Source organism: Thalassophryne amazonica, chromosome 13, assembly GCF_902500255.1.
Source record: "Thalassophryne amazonica chromosome 13, fThaAma1.1, whole genome shotgun sequence".
NCBI classification, from domain to species: domain Eukaryota; kingdom Metazoa; phylum Chordata; class Actinopteri; order Batrachoidiformes; family Batrachoididae; genus Thalassophryne; species Thalassophryne amazonica.
The window spans coordinates 9833899-9855798 of NC_047115.1; the positions used below are offsets into that span (position 1 = coordinate 9833899).

The following is a 21900-nucleotide window of genomic DNA, read 5'->3' on the forward strand; positions in this document are numbered from 1 at the left end:
GAAAAGATAGTGAGAGTTTAGCATTACCATATTTTTCTGATTTTGATATTTAGAAGAAATAGTTACTTTCACAATTACCAATACTTAAAAACACCCCAAGCTAATGTTTATATTTCGTACACATTCTTACTACTTGTAGCTTAACAGCAGATTTAAGTATTCTGTTGTTTGAGAAGTAGACAGATGCACCTTATGCTGTTTTTTGTTTTTTTTGAGAAAGGATTTAAGAAAAGCAAGACAACCAAAAGTAACCAAAAATGTAACTAAAAAAACAAAACAAAACAGTTGGCTGCCCCCCCACACACACACAGTATTTACAAGTGCATATTACAGGTACAAACATACTGAGCAAGACAAAACAATTTCCTGCAATCAACTGGGAAAAGGTTCTCGCCTCATTTTCTGACGGTCTTTGTATTCTTGATGGAATTTTACATATTTTTAGGTAGTTCCACAACTTATCCTCTGTATTAGGTTTCATTTTGTAGCACGTGGATTAATAGGAGGCCGTTTCAGCCATCGCACTGATCCAATTTTTCAGCTCGGGGCGTACTGTGGTTTTCCAATGTCTCAGGATTATCCTGGATGACGTCACCAGCCCAATCATATAAACAGTAAATACTCCCTTAGGAACATTGGGCATTTGGGACTGTTCTCCTAATAAGCAAAGGTCTGGTGTAAAAGGCACCTGTGAGCCAGACCAGTCACTCAACTCCTTTATTACTTTGGCTCAAAATGGTGTTATTGAAGATCATTCCCACAGACAATGTAAATGTTCCCACCTCAGTTTTACATTTCCAACAACAATCATCAGACATAAGTTTCATGCTACGTAATCTCACCGGGGTATGACAGTATCTGTGTAAATGTTTATAGCACCTGATGCTTTAAAGACTGTGAACAGCTGGCGACATAAATGTTGCAGTCTGGATATACGATGCATGGAATTATCATAGGTTATTTTTACCCCCCCAGTTTGGTAGAGATTATCACGGTAAAATAGGAGGCATAACAGAGAAGCTATGCCCCCTTTAATCAAATCCGAAGTTAAGACCATTAGGCGACTGCACTCATGTGATTAAATACGATAAATCTGGTAAAGATCTGCGTTTTCCTTATCCTGTTACTATAACATGTTAGTGTGTAGCCATATTCTCAGCCCGTTTGAAATAAGTTGCACTAACTGTTCTAGTTTGTTACTAGCACTGACTGCCAGGCAGCGTGCTAACATAAACATTATATTTTGTTGCTAGATTACCCACATGTGTACAACACATGTAGACCAAATGTATCCAATGTTAATTATCACTTACTGCTGTCTTGTTTTTTTCTTTTTTCCTCTTCCTTTCTCTTCTTTCTTTTCTGGCTTCCTGAGAGATAATTCCGTTTCATGATTGCTGAAGTTTTATATTTTGCTGCTGGAGTCAGGGGCCCCCTTGAGGGGATTCTGATAACAGTGTTGTTGCATTTTTCTGCATTGACTGTCACAAAATTTAGAGAGGCGCTCACACAGTTTGTCAATGCATAAAATACATAACCAGTTGTTGTCTGGGGGCCCCAGGCCAGCTTGGAGCACAAGGCAACTGATTGGTTTGTTGGTCTTGTTGCAGCGGTTCTGCCTGTGGGGCATATGCACTGATGACATTTATCATCACCCCTTCAATTTCCATCTTCTCGCTCATCACCCTGTCACACACTCGCTTAACATCCAAAACCATCTCTAAAATGACCCCAACACCATCTCCCATCCACACCATGACACAACAGTTTCCACATGGTCTCTTGAAGACACAATATGCTTTCATAATATAAATATCATGAAATGAGCTAAAAATGTGAGTTTAGTATTTTCTGCAGCTCTTGTGACTGAATGTTGAAAAATACTGAACCAGTAATCTGAACATTTGCAGAAGGCGTGCAGCCGTTCACTTTAATTAGTTAAACAGCCTCCAAAGAAAGTTAAGTACCTGCACTTTGAAGTCTTTATTTGCTTTTGATGTTAGCGAGACCTTAAAAAAACAATCGAAGAGACAACATGGGAGTGCTGCAGAGGGTCGAGGACCATCCTGGTGCATGTTTACACAAGGTGTGCATTTGTGGATCATTGTTTTTTCAAGGCACTCATGTGACCCAGTTCATTTTTACGCAACACACACACACACACACACACTCAGTCAGTCATTTGTGAACGACATGATTCACTCAATGATTCGCCACATCCTGGACATGCAGACGATGCTGCTGCTGCTCAGCTCACATAAAGACAAACACATCGTCAGAGTAGGTACACATCAGGAAACCCTCCGTAAGTAAAATGTGTGTTTAGCTGATTGTGTTTTTGTTGTCATAAGCATTTATTTTAATCCAGCATGACTTATTTGTGAGATTTTGGAAACATGAGCTAAGACCTTTTTTTTTTAGTTTTGAAAGAGAAAAATGTAGGACACAACAGATCAGGATGCAATTAATGAAGATTTTTCTTATTATTAATAGTAAGTTCCTTCAGCCTGTGAAAATTATCAGTTAATTTTCCTGAAAATTTGTGAAGCGTTTGAGGCCATTCTTGAAATCATTAAATCAAACCATCAACTGAAACTGGGTTTTAAAGACTTAATAAATAAATAAATAAATAATTAAATACATTATAAAATTTGACCTTTAGGGGTGTGGCATATGTATGAGTGCCGCTCTAATTTAGTACTCGTGTTTGTTTTTATGTACACAGCAAAACAAGAAAGATGAGCAGGAAAATTACGGGTGATGGTGAGTGTTTGGATTTATAAAATGTGCTATGAGGAACACTTTCCAAATAATTTCCTGTGTACTTAATTTTTTTTGGCTTTTGTCTTCCTTAAACTCTGTTTCACTTGATTCAGCTGGTGCATCTGAGTCCGGAGAATCTCGGTCAGACTCTGAAGGTTCCATAGAAAAGCAGTCCAGACAGGTTAATACTCCATAAACCCTAAAACCTCATCACACTAGTTTCCAGTTCCACAAAATTTGACCTTGGACAATTTTTTTCAAAGACCTGTTAGAAGTGGGTTTTTTTAATAAGATAAATTAGATGTGATCAATAATGATGTGTTTAGTTCCTGCACTTTTCTGTGGTGTTGTCAGTTTCCCCCCCAACTTTTTCAGTTTCTGAATTCTTTTTCAGACAGTTTTCACAGATCATTGGTTATCTCTGCTATGCACAATTTGTCATTGTTTTTAAGCACTTGGTTTCAGACTGATAATTGGAAGACAAACAGGTGTAAAACTGGAACCACACTCATTTTGCACTCATAAGGTTAGGATACTGTGCCTTCCATTAGTATTGGAACACTTGGTATTTCACGCATTTTAATTTGTTTAAGCCGTTTCAAATACAAGGAATACAAATATATATATATATATATATAAAGAATAAAAATTTATAAAATTATCTTCCTCAAACTCAAACTGAAAGCAAATCTCTAAAACGTGATAAAACCTGTAAATAATAATCAGTTTTATTGCCAGTTTTCTTCAGACAAATCAGGGGATGGAAACATGAACATTGCCAAGTCACTGAATATGTCTTGGACTTTATTTACATCAGTTATGAAGAAATACAAAAGTTTCTTCCACCAAAACATCTACTCTAGGCTTGTATCTCAGATGTACATTCTGGCAAATTGTAGCTGAACTATCGGGTGTTCTTTTCAAGAAAATCCTCCTCTACACCTGTCATGATTCATAGGTAGTCAGGGCACAGCAGGTGGTAGGGAACAAAATGCAGACACACAGGCAGGTGATGGATTAAGAAAAAGGCTTTATCAATAAATCAGGCAGGGTCTGGTACACAGAATGGCAGTCAGCGGGCGTGGACTAACAGGAGAGGCTGTGAGACAAGAGAAGGCTGTGACAGGTGGACAAGGAGGTGACAAACAAAACTGGGCATGGCCAACAGAGCTGAAAAGGTGATGGGCAAGAGAGTGGAGTGATCTGAGGACGTGACTGTGATCCAAAAGAAACTGGATATGAAAATATGAGAACAGAGACAAAGGAGTGCAGTGACAAGATGAACATGACAAATGATACTAAAATATCCAAGATGGCATAGAAACTAAACATGAACAGAATCAGGTTGGAGAACAAGAAAATCCAAAAGCTAAAACTAGAATAGAACTGACATGAATAATATAACTGAAGACAAATGTGGTAAACCTGACAAATAAACTTAGTGACACAAGTAATCAAATGCAATCAAAAACTGTGGATCAAAACTAAACTAAATCAGAACAGAACTCAACATGTGACTGAAGTGTGGTGAACACAAAACAAGCTGTGACAAAATCAGTGATGAACAAAAATCAAAGACTGTGGTTCAAAGACTAAACTAAACCAGAACGGAACTCAAGATGTGGCTATGGTGTGATGAACAGAAAACAAGCAGCTGTGACAAAAGTGAAATAACCAGACTGTCAAAAAAAGCAGACAAAAGGAAATCAATAAAAAGACTGACAACAAACATGATGGGTGAGGACCGAGCAGGGGCAAGACCTGACAACACCACTTCACCAGGAAGCTGGATTTTATATTTTTAATTAATTTATATCAAGTTGTAGAGATCTGCTTTCAGTTTGAGTTTAAGGAAGATAACTTTAGATTTATTTATGTAAAGTTGTCACTGGTGTGTCACTCAAACAGCAAAATTAAGAGGTTATTTAATCAACAGCTGCCTGTGCCTTTTAAAAAAAAATCACTGGAAAAACATGCATATATAAGGCGACCCAAAGTAAAGGAGAAATGCCGCTTTTAACAACCTGGACCTCATTTCTGACATAAAATATGGTCGTTTACCCACCAATATAACTTTGGTGTCATTATTAGTCCATGGTTCAAACAACGTGCTGAGTTCAAATCTGAGGCAAACGTTTTCTTCTACTAAGGTGGCTTAGAACATTTGTGGTACACAGCACCGACCACTGGACAGGAGGAACCTAGCAGTCAATGTGACTCACTGATTTCAAAATGCAGCTCTTTTCAACCAGACATGTGGTGCTGTGACATTTCAATCATCTGTGTCCAATCAGATTTCAGGGGAGTCCAGTGCAACCCCGGCCTCCACTCTAGCTCCACCCATGCCAGGAACTGTTCAACATTTGACATTTCCTGTTTCACTGTGAACTCAAAATTTGGCACTTCCTGTTTCAGTGTGAACTTGCCACTGAGTTCCCACGAGATTCTATGAGATCTCGGCTGTCAATCCAGGAAGTGAGTGACATTTGACATTTCGTGCTTCACTGTGGACTCAAAATTTGGCACTTCCTGTTTGGGACTCCCTATACCATGAGCGAGCTTTGCGCCGCTGCGCGTCACTTCGCTCTTATTAAAGAAAGGTGATAATTAAACTGTGGATGCAAATTATTAACATCTAATAAGATTTAGTGGTTATTCTTCTGAATGTTTATGTACAATTTCTTAAATCGTTGATGAAAACAAATGAGCTGAAGGCTCCTTAATGTCAACGTACACGACAGCAAAGCTGCACGTCGGTGTGGTCTTGATTGACTTTTCTGAAAACACATCTAGTTCTCTGTTGCCGTTGGGTAGCAGCGCAATATCGAGCACCCCAGAACAAACCAAAACATCATCAAAATTACCATTTAAAACTCTCTGTATCATTCAGTTACTTATAGGTTTCTTTGTTGTGTTAACCAAAACCGACCCTGATCCCCAGCATCGCTCCAGATCATGTTAACAGCTTAAAGCTAGTGTTAAATTAACTTTGTATCCTGTTTATTTAACTCTGGAAAGTGTGGCTTGATATAAACTACATGAATTTTTTTTTTACGTAAACACTTTCTGGGTGTAAAATTGGAGTTATTTGGGCAGTGAACACCAGATACAGATAGTTGGGTTTGAACCTTCTGTTTAGGAGTCAACAGTGCTGTGCTGACTGAATAAACTGCACTTTCTTTGTCTCTCGATCCAGTCGACATCTGTCCCAGCGTTCCTGAATTTGTCCCCGTGCGCCGGCTGCTACAGTCGGAAACAACACTCCATGTCTCAGCTGTGTGACGACAGCTCCTCGGAAGCCAACTCCGGATCAGACTGGGACTCGGATTCAATCTCTAGCAGCAGCAGCAGCAGTTCAGGTCCTGAGGTGCTGTTGGAGAAACCAGAAGTGGAGGAGGTCTCAAATGGAGACACTGCTGATCCTGGGTCTGTTGGACAGGACGGCAATGGGCAACACGAGACCGTGCAGAATCCAGAGTGCAAGGGAGACAAAAACGTGAGGAAAATACGAAGTGTCAGGTTTGACAATTCTGTCTGTCAGGTGTCCTCGTCCCTCGTCCCCTTTAGCCTCCTGCCCCGCCAGCCTACGGTTGTCTCAACGCTCCACCTGCAGGTGTTGCCCGAGAACCCTGACGCTGAAGGCTTTCAGAGTATTCACCAACACTTACTGGAGCTAGAAGAGGACAACATGACCGAGACACCAGGAGAAGGTCAGACAGATGGTCTGCTGCGTCCGCAGCCAATCCAGTGGCAGTAAACATCGTTACCATGGCAGCAACCAACATTACAACATCAGTATCAATGACCTGACCAACAACAACTGGACCAGCCTCAGCGTGGCCCTCCACACCAACGTACACCCCAAATACACGTGCACGCTCTCAATGCAGAGACATACCCGTGTGCCTGTGCACATTCTCCGTGCACAGACTGCAGTCCATCCAGCAATGCATCCAGATCAAACTTTGTCAGTCGATAAAGGAAACCATCCTACATATGGCTCTCAAATATGAAAGAATTGTGATTTTTTTGACAGTTAGGAATTTTGAAAATTTGTTCCATGTTGAAGATGGGGATTTTTCCTGACTATGCCCTTTAACCTATGACCTTGAAATTGCAATGAATTTTAATGAATGAAACTGAATCAGTTCTTGACTATTAGGATATGAATCTTCAGTAAAAATTTCATAACGATATATGAAAATTTGTGGGCTCCAGGTTGTTCACAGACAAACAAACAAACAGTTTGGCAGAGGTAATAAAGTTTATTATTATCATCATCGTCATTATGAATATTGTTACTATTAAGCCTCTGAGGTCTATGAACACGCCGGTACATTCATGTGTCTATAAAGCAGTGAATGATTTTATTTTTCATTTATTTACACTCATATGCAATTTTATTACTCTTCTTACTTTTATAAGCCAACGGTTTTTGGTGAACTTCTTTCTAGCATCACAACAGTTTGTCCACATGAATAAAGGTGTGTGTCTTCAACAAAGATTTGAAGAATTTTATAAAAATGCATTTAATTTTAATTTTTTCAGATTTAGAGTCAAAATATTTCTAGATACAGTGTTCTTGCCAAATATGACACATATTCTGAAAGATGAGATTGTTGTGAACATTTTTTATGCAACACATGGCATTAAACTAAAACAGTACCTTCAAAAGGGAATTACTGGCAGTATGGTCAAATCTAGAATATAACCCTAGACCTCAGACGGTTAATCACTTTAATGTTTGAGTTATGTTACTTCAAAAACAGGACCAGGACAAACCACTTTGGGAAAGATAACAATACTGTTACCAGACTAATGTGCTCGTAACCTGAGCTCTGGTCTCCTGGTTTAAATCTATGTACCGTATTTTCCGGACTATAAGTTGCACCGGAGTATAAGTCGCACCAGCCACTTTATCCATTATAAAGAAAAATAAACCATAGATAAGTCACACTGGAGTATAAGTCGCATGGACGTACAGGTATGTTAACATGAAAAGTTCAGATGATAATATTGTGACAGCAAAGGGAAGAAACTGCGTCACCTTGAGTTGAGAAGATTTATTCGACAGAATACTACATGAATGTGGTTCTGCAACAGATGTCATTACTCACAACAACCATGTCACTCAGGGTGCCGAAAATGTGAAACGTGAAAACGTGCAATATGCCAAGAGTGCAACAGAAACATCACAATACTGTAATATAAATAACATGCGAACAAGTTCACTTAACCCTCAATTTCACTCCACATCATTGAAACCATTGAATTCTTCATCCTCAGTGTTACTTTGAAACAACTGCGCCAACTCCAGAGGAAGACAAAGCGCTGCGTCCTCTTCTGTGTCACTTTCCTCAGATTCCTCAGTTCCAGTTAGTCCAGCCTTTCTGAATCCCGACACGATGGTTGGGGTCGTCACTGAAGTCCATGCTTTGTCAATCCATCCGATGACTTCCTGGAAATTTGCGGAGCGCATTCTCCCAGTTGCTCCCCATCCGTCATCCACTGCTCCCACAGGTTACGTAAGACTGCCTTAAAGCTCCGGTTTACGGAGATGTCAAGTCAAATCAAATCAATTTTATTTATATAGCGCCAAATCACAACAAACAGATACACAAGATTTCTCACAGTATTACTAGAGGTCAGGGTAATGCCATCCAGAGTAAGGATCTGGTTATACACCATGTTTCTAAGATTTGTGGGGCCAAGTACAATAACTTCAGTTTTATCTGAATTTAAAAGCAGGAAATTAGAGGTCATCCATGTCTTTATGTCTGTAAGACAATCCTGCAGTTTAGCTAATTGGTGTGTGTCCTCTGGCTTCATGGATAGATAAAGCTGGGTATCATCTGCGTAGCAATGAAAATTTAAGCAATGCCGTCTAATAATACTGCCTAAGGGAAACATGTATAAAGTGAATAAAATTGGTCCTAGCACAGAACCTTGTGGAACTCCATAATTAACCTTAGTCTGTGAAGAAGATTCCCCATTTACATGAACAAATTGTAATCTATTAGATAAATATGATTCAAACCACCGCAGCGCAGTGCCTTTAATACCTATGGCATGCTCTAATCTCTGTAATAAAATTTTATGGTCAACAGTATCAAAAGCAGCACTGAGGTCTAACAGAACAAGCACAGAGATGAGTCCACTGTCTGATGCCATAAGAAGATCATTTGTAACCTTCACTAATGCTGTTTCTGTACTATGATGAATTCTAAAACCTGACCTGAAAACCTGAAATTCTAAAAACAGCATTAGTGAAGGTTACAAATGATCTTCTTATGGCCTCGGACAGTGGACTCATCTCTGTGCTTGTTCTGTTAGACCTCAGTGCTGCTTTTGATACTGTTGACCATAAAATTTTATTATAGAGATTAGAGCATGCCATAGGTATTAAAGGCACTGCGCTGCGGTGGTTTGAATCATATTTGTCTAATAGATTACAATTTGTTCATGTAAATGGGGAATCTTCTTCACAGACTAAAGTTAATTATGGAGTTCCACAAGGTTCTGTGCTAGGACCAATTTTATTCACTTTATACATGCTTCCCTTAGGCAGTATTATTAGACGGTATTGCTTAAATTTTCATTGTTACGCAGATGATACCCAGCTTTATCTATCCATGAAGCCAGAGGACACACACCAATTAGCTAAACTGCAGGATTGTCTTACAGACATAAAGACATGGATGACCTCTAATTTCCTGCTTTTAAACTCAGATAAAACTGAAGTTATTGTACTTGGCCCCACAAATCTTAGAAACATGGTGTCTAACCAGATCTTTACTGTGGATGGCATCACCCTGACCTCTAGTAATACTGTGAGAAATCTTGGAGTCATTTTTGATCAGGATATGTCATTCAAAGCGCATATTAAACAAATATGTAGGACTGCTTTTTTGCATTTACGCAATATCTCTAAAATCAGAAAGGTCTTGTCTCAGAGTGATGCTGAAAAACTAATTCATGCATTTATTTCCTCTAGGCTGGACTATTGTAATTCATTATTATCAGGTTGTCCTAAAAGTTCCCTAAAAAGCCTTCAGTTAATTCAAAATGCTGCAGCTAGAGTACTGACGGGGACTAGAAGGAGAGAGCATATCTCACCCATATTGGCCTCTCTTCATTGGCTTCCTGTTAATTCTAGAATAGAATTTAAAATTCTTCTTCTTACTTATAAGGTTTTGAATAATCAGGTCCCATCTTATCTTAGGGACCTCGTAGTACCATATCACCCCAATAGAGCGCTTCGCTCTCAGACTGCAGGCTTACTTGTAGTTCCTAGTGTTTGTAAGAGTAGAATGGGAGGCAGAGCCTTCAGCTTTCAGGCTCCTCTCCTGTGGAACCAGCTCCCAATTCAGATCAGGGAGACAGACACCCTCTCTACTTTTAAGATTAGGCTTAAAACTTTCCTTTTTGCTAAAGTTTATAGTTAGGGCTGGATCAGGTGACCCTGAACCATCCCTTAGTTACGCTGCTATAGACGTAGACTGCTGGGGGGTTCCCATGATGCACTGTTTCTTTCTCTTTTTGCTCTGTATGCACCACTCTGCATTTAATCATTAGTGATCGATCTCTGCTCCCCTCCACAGCATGTCTTTTTCCTGGGTCTCTCCCTCAGCCCCAACCAGTCCCAGCAGAAGACTGCCCCTCCCTGAGCCTGGTTCTGCTGGAGGTTTCTTCCTGTTAAAAGGGAGTTTTTCCTTCCCACTGTAGCCAAGTGCTTGCTCACAGGGGGTCGTTTTGACCGTTGGGGTTTTACATAATTATTGTATGGCCTTGCCTTACAATATAAAGCGCCTTGGGGCAACTGTTTGTTGTGATTTGGCGCTATATAAAAAATTGATTGATTGATTGATTGATTGACTGAAACTCTTCAAATAGACCATTCCTCTGCAGATGATCAGTTAGCTGTTTTACAACTACCCTTTCAAGAATTTTTGAGAGAAAAGGAAGGTTGGAGATTGGCCTAGAATTAGCTAAGATAGCTGGGTCAAGTGATGGCTTTTAAGTAATGGTTTAATTACTGCCACCTTAAAAGCCTGTGGTACATAGCCAACTAACAAAGATAGATTGATCATATTTAAGATCGAAGCATTAAATAATGGTAGGGCTTCCTTGAGCAGCCTGGTAGGAATGGGGTCTAATAGACATGTTGATGGTTTGGATGAAGTAACTAATGAAAATATCTCAGACAGAACAATCGGAGAGAAAGAGTCTAACCAAATACCGGCATCACTGAAAGCAGCCAAAGATAACGATACGTCTTTGGGATGGTTATGAGTAATTTTTTTTCTAATAGTTAAAATTTTGTTAGCAAAGAAAGTCAGAAGTCATTACTAGTTAAAGTTAATGGAATACTCAGCTCAATAGAGCTCTGACTCTTTGTCAGCCTGGCTACAGTGCTGAAAATAAACCTGGGGTTGTTCTTATTTTCTTCAATTAGTGATGAGTAGAAAGATGTCCTAGCTTTACGGAGGGCTTTTTTATAGAGCAACAGACTCTTTTTCCAGGCTAAGTGAAGATCTTCTAAATTAGTGAGACGTCATTTCCTCTCCAACTTATGGGTTATCTGCTTTAAGCTACGAGTTTGAGAGTTATACCACGGAGTCAGGCACTTCTGATTTAAAGCTCTCTTTTTCAGAGGAGCTACAGCATCCAAAGTTGTCTTCAATGAGGATGTAAAACTATTGACGAGATACTCTATCTCACTTACAGAGTTTAGGTAGCTACTTTGCACTGTGTTGGTATATGGCATTAGAGAACATAAAGAAGGAATGATATCCTTAAACCTAGTTACAGCGCTTTCTGAAAGACTTCTAGTGTAATGAAACTTACTTACTTATGGGTCATGTACAGAGGAACAGGAGGATGTATTATCTACTACTTGTATTGTCTGCTCTTTATAACAGGAATTACATATTAGACACTGCATTGTTTTCTCTTTTTGTTGTTGGGTTTTTTTTTTACAGTGACAACAAATTCATGACCAGTAACGTGATTGTGCTACATTTTAACAGTACATTCATTGTTCCTATAATGTTCTGAATCTGTGCTTCACATTATTTTGTGCGTCCATGTTTTCGTTGATTTATGTGCATATGTCCAGCATCTAACTGCTCCACTGCTGTTGGAGGGCGATGTGGTGTCACACTGTCCACGTGCTTGTACTGTGTTCATGCAAACGCACGAGCATGCATGAATAGCATCGTTGCCACAGTATCATTCACGCCTGTCTGACTGTGTCCCCCCCCCCCCGACAGCAGGTGGGATTTTTCGCGGTTTGCCAATTCATTTTTTTTTCTGCGTTTTTTTGGCCAGTTCCTGCTTCTTTTGGTCAACTTTGTGTTATGTGTGAAGGATCACACTACTGTATTGCTACTATTTGCCTCTCCGGCCTACGTGTGATGACCAAACTCTGCCTTGGGGACAAAATAAGCAAAATTCGACTCACTGGTTTGCAATGTTCTTACAGATTTAGTTTGGGCGGCCGCGTAGAACTTCAGTTCAAAGTCTTAAAATATAAAGAAAGAAGACAGACAGAAAGAACAAAGACATTTTGCAGTTTTGATGTTAAATGATTACTGTTGGGTCCCTCAGTGAAGGATAATGAACATTATGTTTCCACAGTCAGTTGCAGAGACACTTCGTACTCAACATTATTTTGCTTTCTTCCTCTCATCTCTTCTGGAGGGAAAGTTTCTGCAATCAGCAGATTTTTTTGCTTGAGAAGCATCACAGCTATCAGGTTGTTAGCATCCAACATGTGGAAAGTCTTTACTGAAGCCTGCAGGGGTCACAGATCTGATTTCCTGCCTGGCGTCGAGATCTGAGCCGAGCCGAGCAGTTCCAGAGTACATGAAAAAATGAAAAGGCTCTTTGTGTGAAGTTTGTGTGGTTTGTTCCACCTACAGTAGCCAGCAAGCCTCTCCAGATGTCCACTGAGACAAAGAGTTTCCACTGTGACTGCCAGCACAAACACACATCCATGTTGGTGGTGGGGAAAAAAGGTTTCTGAGCTGGAGACAGAAAATACTTTTATTTCCTGGTTTTCTGTTCAGTTTAAAGTCAGAAAGACTTATTCAAAATTCAGTATTCCTCAACATGGTGACAGTGTTGATGTTTCATGCAGTACGTTATCAAAATGTGGTGGGCTGAAGTCAACCACGTTCTGTATGACGGTACAATGGACGAACATCAAAGGTGAAGACAAACTTCACACATTGACCACATGGCCACTATAGTCCAGGTGTGGAAAGCCTCGCTAAGGTTTTGAGATCCTGCACTCCGTGGGCCAAAGAGCTGGTCCTCACAGAAGTGAAGATGAAGTCCAACTTGTTCCTCAAGTTCAAAATCACAGCATCCTCTAGTTCCTTACAAGGAACGAAGACCTTCATGGACAGACAAGCAGCATCACGGTTAATAAGAAACACACAGAAGGTTAACTCCTCCTCGGTCCTGAGGCCCATCAGGCTTGTGCTCATTTCTGGGTTCAGTGGTGTGAAGTAGAAGAGAGTCCACAACTCTCCCTGGGTGGGACACCAGTTCATCACAGGACATAAAAGAAATACAATTTTGATATGAAGGAAAGATTCATGAATCCATGAATGATATCTTCTGGGACCAGAAGGACATGCAAAAGACTGCACTTTCTCCACTTTTCCAGAAGGTTAAGTCCCTGGACTTCACCTTCTTACACTAGGTTTCACCTAGTGACACATCAACCAAAGGGGTTGAGGTGTCATTTCAAGACTGAAATAACACCTCAACCCTTTTGGTTGATTTCGTAGGGCAGTGGCCTCAAGTGTGAGAGGTCTGGTGTTTGAACCCCACTGCAGCAAAGGTACATTGCTGGATTAGACTAGGCTTTGGGGAATTTGTTTTGTGTGGGGGTTTGTATGTTTTGAGCCTCTGTTGGTGTGCATATGTGGTTTGTTTGTACCTATATATGCATACGTATGTGTAGGTGCATGTTTATGTGGGAATCCCTGAACCTGCACGTGTTGAGACAAATTGAGGCTAATTTAACTTGGTTCCTTTTTCCAAACTTTTAACCCCTTTCAACATATTAAAGACAAACAAAGATGTTTAGATCATCCATGTCTGAAACAGATCCAACGTCTGGAGCTGAATTCCAAAACTCTTTCTGGAACGATGATGATTTTGCATGTCGAAGTTCTCAGTTCCTCATTGACGGGGTCAAAGTGGATCTGCTGGTTTTGGTGATTTACACTAAAATAAGTTGAATTTCAGTCACACAACTTGATGCCAAAATGTGAGAGTGATGGCTGTTTACACCGTCGGCTCATTATTGTCGATATTCGAGACTCTGGCAGATTTGGCAAACGTTACGATGACGAAGCCGCTGTTCTGCAATTCTGTCAATTAGAGATAATGGAGCCCAGCAGGCCAAAGAGAGCACTGTCACTCTCTCCCTCCCTCCTTCTCTCACTCTCTCTCCCTTCCTCCTCTCTCTCTCTTTCTCTGTGTCTGTTTGTTTCTCTCAGTCAGTGATAATGGAGCCCGGCAGCCCAAAGAAGATCCAGTTTGATGTTCCCCCTCTGCAGGGTCAGCTGGACCCACAGGCTGCCGAACATGTGAGTGGATCCGTGCACATACGTGTTGGGGCGTGTGGGGCTGAGTGGGTCTTTGTAAATCCGGTCTGGAATGTTCTGTGTGTGTGTGTGTGTGTGTGAGCATATTTGAAGAGACATTTCATCACATCTGTAAGTTTTGCAAACTGGTTTTATGGTCACGCTTGTTTTGTTGTTGTGTATTTTGTCATATCTTACAATCGGTTAAATAAGGCGCACAGAAACGCCCGATAAATCCACACGCAGGCTTCCAAACGTTCCCGGAATATTTTCAGATTAGTGAACAACAAGACGGCTTTTTGAATTTCTCAGAATACATATTGAATAAACACTAAAAAAGTTGTCCAAATAATTTTACAGTTTAAAATGTCTATATCTGAAATATTCTTGTTTTAACAAGATATCTTAAAAAATTACTGAATATCTCTGCAATGCCTTTAAAAACAAGTCATTTAAAATGGTTTTTAAAACTGGATTTCACATGGTTTAAATACAACAATTGCTTATACACAAAAAAGACCAATTTACATAGTTTTAAAATCATGTTTAAAGCAGATGCAGTGGCCTCTGTGTGTGTGTGTGTGTGTGTGTGTGTGTGTGTGTGTGTGTGTGTGTGTGTGTGTGTGTGTGTGTGTGTGTGTGTGTGTGTGCCCGCGCCTGTGTGCATGCGTGTAATTCGATCACGGACAAATCAGGGAGAGCTGACATTTGCCATCTGGTATACTTAATGTAGTTTGGGTCAACAACACTGAACACTGGACGCTGCTAACTACATTCTGGGCTCACACGCCATTGCAGCAGGGGGCGGTAAATAATTTTTATAGTAAAAGCGTGCGTGATTTTATTTAGTAAGTTCAATGTAAGTACAATCCCAATTCCAATGAAGTTGGGACGTTGTGTAAAATGTAAATAAAAACAGAATACGATTTGCAAATCCTCTTCAACCTATATTCAACTGAATACACCACAAAGACAAGATATTTAATATTCAAACTGATAAACTTTGTTTTTGTGCAAATTTCTGCTCATTTTGAAATGGATGCCTGCAACACATTTCAAAAAAATTGGGACGGAGCAACAAAAGACTGGGAAAATTGATGAATGCTCAAAGAACACCTGTTTGGAAACTAGTGAGTGTCATGATTGGGTATAAAAGGAGCATCCCCAAAAGTCTCAGTCGTTAACAAGCAAAGATGGTGCAAGGATCACCACTTTGTGAACAACTGCATGAAAAAATAGTCCAATAGTTTAAGAACAATGTTTCTCAACGTTCAATTGCAAAGAATTTAGGGATTCCATCATCTACAGTCCATAATATAACCAGAAGATTCAGGGAATCTGGAGAACTTTCTACACGTAAGCAGCAAGGCCGAAAACCAACATTGAATGCCTGTGACCTTCGATCCCTCAGGCGGCACTGCATTAAAACTGACATCATTGTGTAAAGGATCTTACCATGTGGGCTCAGGAACACTTCAGAAAACCATTGTCAGTTAACACAGTTCACCACTACCTCTACAAGTGCAAGTTAAAACTCCACCATGCAAAGCGAAAGCCATACATCAACAACATCCAGAAACGCCGCCGCCTTCTCTGGGCCCGAGCTCATTTGAAATGGACAGACGCAAAGGGGAAAAGTGTGCTGTGGTCTGATGAGTCCACATTTCAAATTGTTTTTGGAAATCATGGACATTGTGTCCTCCAGACAAAAGAGGAAAAAGACCATCCAGATTGTTACCAGCATCTGTGATGGTATGGGGGTGTGTTAGTGCCCATGGCATGGGCAACATAAACATCTGTGATGGCACCATCAATGTTGAAAGGTAAATCCAGGTTTTGGAGCAACACATGCTGCCATCCAAGCAACGTCTTTTTCAGGGACGTCCCTGCTGAGAAATTTTGTGATAGGGTTTTTTTTAACTCACTATTACTAACCCTTCTCCTTCCCCCAACCCTAACCACCCAACCCCAACCCCCCCACCCCCATCTTCACTTTTAATTTTGTGCAGCCATCACAGAATGAATTAGAATGAATTTGTGCTGCTGTGACAAAAATGAGGTGCTTTTCGTCACAATATCAAAAACCAATGAAGTAATGTATATTTCGTGCTGCTGAATCACGACTTGCCGTGAAACCAGGTTGCACTATCACCTGACAAAATTTGTTACGGATCTGATCCGGACTGTGGATTTTATGGACATTTGAATGTAATATTGAAAACCCAATTTGGTGTACATTTTCCATTACATCTCAATCAAAAGTGCCTCAATCACTCTCATTTTAGATAAGCAATGTTCTGTGAAAATTATCTGAAAAAGAATTCAGAAACTGAAAAAGTTGTCAAATAAAAAACACCACAAAAAACTTCAAGTGCATGAACTAAATACAAACTGCTGACATTTGATCACATTTATCTTATGAAAAGTCACTTCAAACAGGACTTTGACCTTGAAAATTTTTTCCAAAGTAACAATTTGAGGAATTGGAAACTAGTGTTGGCAGGGGTTTGTGCTCTATGAGTGTGGTGCTCTAGTTAGCAACAGTAATTATAATAACCAATTATATAAATAACCTTTCACAGGAATCAAAGCACTAAACAAAATAAACTTCAATAATTAAAGAATAAATGGCAATAATAAAAAAGCACAACAATACACAAAATCCCAAATTAAAGAGCCAATAATAATAGCTGACAATACAGAAAAAGGTGTGACTGATACTCCAGAAAATATGCTATTTATTTTTTAATGTATAATGGTTTACATCTGTTTACTTTGGTTATCCTCACCATGTCCACACTTGCTCTTAAATACCATTTTGGGAACCATATTTAAACATGTTAGAATGTTCGTGAGAACGTTTTCACGTGGCTTTGCTCTTCAGCTAGTTCTAGCGGCCCCTAGTGGTGACTGGTGATCAGGGCCCCTTAGATATCATCAGAATATGCATGTTGGAAACAACCAATTAAATTTATTTCATTTACCAACTGACAAAGTTTGATCTAGATCTGATCCAGATTACAGATTTTGTGTCCATTTAAATTTAACATTGAAAACCCCATTTAATGTATACATATTTTACATCATATTTTAATCAAACGTGCCCCAATCACTCTGATGTTTGACAGTAAGGTGCAGACTGGCACTCACTATCAGCTGACAAAGTATGATCTGGATCTGATCTGGATTGTGGATTTTGTGGACATCTGAAATTTAATATTGAAAAGCCCATTTGGTGTAACAGGACTTTGACCTTGAAAATTTTTTTCAAGGTAAAATATTATTGAATTGGAAGCTAGTGTTGGCGGTGCTCTAGTTGTTTTTTGTCACCACAGTGGAGATAAAATAAAACAACCATGCCACACTTATAGTGATAACTTTCAGCTTTAATTAAAGTAATTTGATCCATTAACCGTTTAGGAATTACAGCTATTTCATTAACATAGTGTCTACATTTTAAGAGTCCATAAGTAATTGGACAAACTAAATGCAAGCATTCTTTTAAAACAAATCATCACTTTTACAGCCAGGTTTTTTTTAGGAAGGGGGCGGGGATACTGTGTGGTAAATCTGTCTGAAGGAGGCAGCTCTTAAATTGCCAAGTGACTGACGTGCCAGAAGGAGACGAGGGATGAGGGAAGCCACCAAGACACAACTCTGAAGGAGTTCTAACCTTCTGTGGCTGTTGCGTCACCAGTTATAGCTCAGCTCAAATCTCCCATGTGCCTTCTGGCAAACTGTAGCTGAAATGTGACCTCATTTTACGAAATCCTTTGATTTGCTTCAATGCTTTTATTTTATGATGACTATGGTAGACTATGGTAATCATTACCATTAACCATGGTTGACACATCAAGTCATAAATACACCTTATCAATGATTTAAACTGTTTGGTATAAATCTTGGTTTGTCACACACACACACAACTGTAGCGGTCTACCTTGGTATATTTAATTGATATTTAAATGTCCTGGTGTCTCTACCGAGTCATCTAAAATAATCCAATGGGATACATTCCAGGATTGACCCAACCTTTGACAATCTGCCCCAGAATTTAACGGTTTGTTCCAGATGCGATGTCATTCTCACCAAGTTTCATGAAAACTGTATCATCCGTTTTATTTTGCCAACAGTCAAACAGATGCGGGAGAACTTTTAATGATAACGGGATATATTTAAAGCTTAATTACTGCTGGTGCTTTTAAAGTGGAAAACCAGATCAATAAAAGTGTGTACTTATTGATCTGACTGGTCAGAGAACCCTTATAAGTAATGGAGCTTTTTACATTCTAAGAAGAAAGAATAAAAATGTGTTTTTTCTATCTCAGATCCGTCGCAGAAGGCCGACTCCTGCCACCCTGCAGATCTACAGACAGCCTGGCTCAGGTAAAACTGCAGACTGCCTCTAATGGATCCCTTATTAGATTTGTTCTACTCGCTTCGCTAAGTGATCAGAGGGCTGATGGATGCAGAACATGAGCTCTTAGCTCGTAGAAATCCCTCCACACAGGAATTGGCTGATGGAATAATTGTCCTGATTCCACTTTGTGAACTGGGCTCAGGGGGTCTGGTTCCAATATAGGAGCCTTTAAAAGGTCCGAATCGCCAATAAAGGAAACATTCCAGCAGACACAATGTGTGCAAGGAACAGAAAAGTGTTTGGAGATTTGGATGCATGTCAGAACTCAATGGGTCATAAAAACCCAAACATGGAGCTGTAATGTGCATCGAACAGGACTTGGACCTGCAGCAGGCATCAGCAAGATTTTGCAATGGAAAAAAAATGACCAAACATATTTATAGAACATTAACGCTGGATCTTTGTGGTCCATCTGCAGCTCAAAATAATGTTTTTTGTTAAGCCGAGGCCACAGAACTGCAACAGATTTTTGGAGAGTAAATTAGACACCTTTGACTAAATCTGGTACATTTTCAAAAATTAATGCATGTTGTCTCTGTAAACACGAAATATGTACGAATAGAAAGAATGAATCATCCCTGTGATGTTCCACCATTACATGATAATGTAAAAACATCAATGTGACCTAATTTACTGAAAGAAAAAAAGTGATTTAAAAAGTGTTGTTTCAAGGCATTTTATTTGTTCAAAAGTTAGAGCAGAATCATTGTTCCCTGTTATTTTTTAACTTTAAGTCTAAAAAACAAACAGAATGAACTCATATAAAGATGGAGCAATTTGGATTTTTTTTTTTTCTTTTTTCAAAAGATAGAGTGGAGTCATTGTAGTCCATTTTCACTTAATGGTTAAAAAAAAAACAAGCAGTATGACCTAATTTATCAAAAGATGTTTAAAGAAAAACTATTAGAGAGTTAGTTTAAAGGTATTTTTCATTTTTCAAAACAGAGTGGTGCCCCCCCCCCCACACACAATGACTTAAAAAACAGCAGCAAAACCAAATTCATCCAAAGATGCTTAAAGAAAAGCAAGACAGCAGGGGTGTTTAAAGAAGTGTTTAGAATTAAGGCAGTAACGGCTGCCGTGTCCTCTGTCCTGCAGATGTTGGAGACGTCGCCAGCGGAGACTCACAGGTTTGTATGAATGTTATATCATCACACAGACGGCAGGAGGTGCAGCAGAGCTCCTCTGCCAGAGTCACTTTCAAAACATTTCAAACTGCTAGAAAAAACCTCTCTATTGTAATTCCTTAAATGATCAGACTCATTATTTACAATGCACAACTCTGCTGGAAGAAACTGAAACTTTGAATTAAAGACAAAAACTGGCTGCATAGATTTAGTGTTTACTGAGGTCCAAGTGCTCCATTAAGACCTTATTGTAGTGATTTGTATCTCACAAGTCACATGACATCAGAATTAAGAGGGCGTGAGCTGTGGCTCCTGAGATACGACATAAAGTCCACAGACATGTGCACGGATAGATGAGTGGAATATTCATTTTATTTTATTTTTTAAGGGGGGGGGGGGGGGGGGGGGGAGTTGTTCAGGTGATCAAACACATAAAACATAAACAATTTTAAATAACGTAAATTATGTTTTTAATATAAGAGCTCTTCACAAAATTTGATTGTCCCCACATTAATGGTAAATGTCCACCAGGTGGAGATATTGCTCCATTTCAAGAACCTTGGGACAAGACAACAACCAATCTGTTGTTTACAGTAGTACATGCTCAAGTCTTACAGCAGAATGTCAAACTTTAATTAAACATAAAACAGCTAACATACAGATTTAATTAATATTTTTTTATTTTTATGTGAACTAATAATTTAAGTGTTGACAGCTCCATGATCCACTGCTAACCTCCTGCTCTCTGTGGATATTACTTTTTTTTATTTTTGTGAATTTGCAGTGTATCCAGAAAGTATTCACAGCGCTTCACTTTTTCTACATTTTGTTATGTTACAGCCTTATTCCAAAATGGTTTAAACTCAACATTTTTCTCAAAATTCTAGACACAACACCCCATAATGACAAAATAAAAGTTTTGTTTGCGATTTCACTCACTTATCTTCAACCGCTTACTTAAGTTAAAGTTCACAGGGTGCTGGAGCCTATGCCAGCAGTCACAGGGCATGAGGCGGGGTTCACCCTGGACAGGATGCCAGTCTGTCACAGGGCCACATATAGACAAACAAACACAGTCACACCTGCACGCACCCCTAAGGGCAATTTAAAATTTCAAATCTACTTAACCTGAATGTCTTTGGATGTGGGAGGAAGCTGGAGCACCCGGAGGGAACCTACACAAACATGGGGAGAAGCTCCACACAGAAAGGCCACAAGTGGGAATTGATCCCTTGCCCTTCTTGCTGTGAGGCAACAGTGCTAACCACTAAGCCACCATGCTCCCTGAGAAATTAATTAAACACTAGAGCACCACGCTCATAGTTCACAAACCTCTGCCAACACTAGTTTTCAATTCCACAAAATTTTACCTTAGAAAAAATGTTCAAGTTCAAAGTCCTGTTAGAAGTGACTTTTCAGGAGGATGTATTTAGTTCATACACTTGAATCAAAGGCTTTTTTTTGGTGTTGAAATGTTTTTTTTGTTTTTTTGGTTTCTGAATTCTTTTTCAGATCATTTTCACAGAACATTGGTTTTCTCTGCTGTGCACAATTTGTCATTGCTTTTTGGCACTTGGTTTCTGACTGATAACTGGAGGACAAACAGGCATAAAATTGGTGGTGTAGGTAAATCCATAACACAAAAATGAGAGCAACTGAAGCATTTTTGATTGAGATATAATGCAATCAATCAATATTAAATTCAAATGTCCACAAAATCCACAATCCAGATCAGATCCGGATCAAACTTTGTTGATTAGGGTTTGAGATATAATTTAAAATATACATTAAATGGGGTTTTCAAAGTTAGATTTAAATGGCCACAAAATCTGTAATCTGGATCATATCTGGATCAAACTTTGTCACTCGATAAAGGAAACCATCTTACATAACACTCTGAAATATGAAAGAAATTTGATCTTTTTTGACAGTTATGAATTTTTGAAAATTTGTTCAATGTTAAAGACAAGGATTTTTGCAATTTTCC

The 21900-nt window shown here is 39.3% G+C and overlaps 2 protein-coding genes and 1 long non-coding RNA gene across 5 annotated transcripts in view; 2 read left to right on the plus strand and 1 right to left on the minus strand.

The window, feature by feature from the left end:
* Positions 1-2721: 2721 nt before the first annotated feature.
* LOC117523497 lies at positions 2722-6713 on the plus strand. Its single transcript, XM_034185051.1, has 3 exons — positions 2722-2763; positions 2877-2944; positions 5960-6713. Exons 1-3 carry the CDS (start codon positions 2739-2741, stop codon positions 6518-6520), a joined length of 654 nt encoding a protein of 217 aa, XP_034040942.1. The 5' UTR covers positions 2722-2738; the 3' UTR covers positions 6521-6713.
* A 1098-nt stretch (positions 6714-7811) lies between these two features.
* LOC117523541 lies at positions 7812-14634 on the minus strand. Its single transcript, XR_004564532.1, has 3 exons — positions 14623-14634; positions 11155-11165; positions 7812-7963 (listed from the first exon to the last, which is right to left on the minus strand). It is a non-coding gene; the product is annotated as an uncharacterized LOC117523541 (long non-coding RNA).
* LOC117523540 (protein phosphatase 1 regulatory subunit 1C-like) overlaps positions 13752-21900 on the plus strand; it is a 37265-nt gene continuing 29116 nt past the window's right edge. The window contains exons 1-3 of one of the 3 annotated variants that reach the window (XM_034185104.1): positions 13752-14369; positions 18695-18752; positions 19885-19916. In XM_034185104.1, coding sequence (XP_034040995.1) covers positions 14289-14369; positions 18695-18752; positions 19885-19916 — 171 coding nt within the window. In that variant the 5' untranslated portion in view covers positions 13752-14288. The remainder of the gene's footprint in view (positions 14370-18694; positions 18753-19884; positions 19917-21900) is intronic. The other 2 variants (XM_034185103.1, XM_034185105.1) reach the window with 2 other exon arrangements.

Coding starts and splice junctions, on each gene's coding strand:
- LOC117523497 (XM_034185051.1), top strand. CDS start 2,739: ATGAGCAGGAAAATTACGGGTGATG. Junction 2,764..2,876: donor CAGGAAAATTACGGGTGATG/GTGAGTGTTTGG, acceptor CACTTGATTCAG/CTGGTGCATCTGAGTCCGGA. Junction 2,945..5,959: donor TAGAAAAGCAGTCCAGACAG/GTTAATACTCCA, acceptor CTCTCGATCCAG/TCGACATCTGTCCCAGCGTT.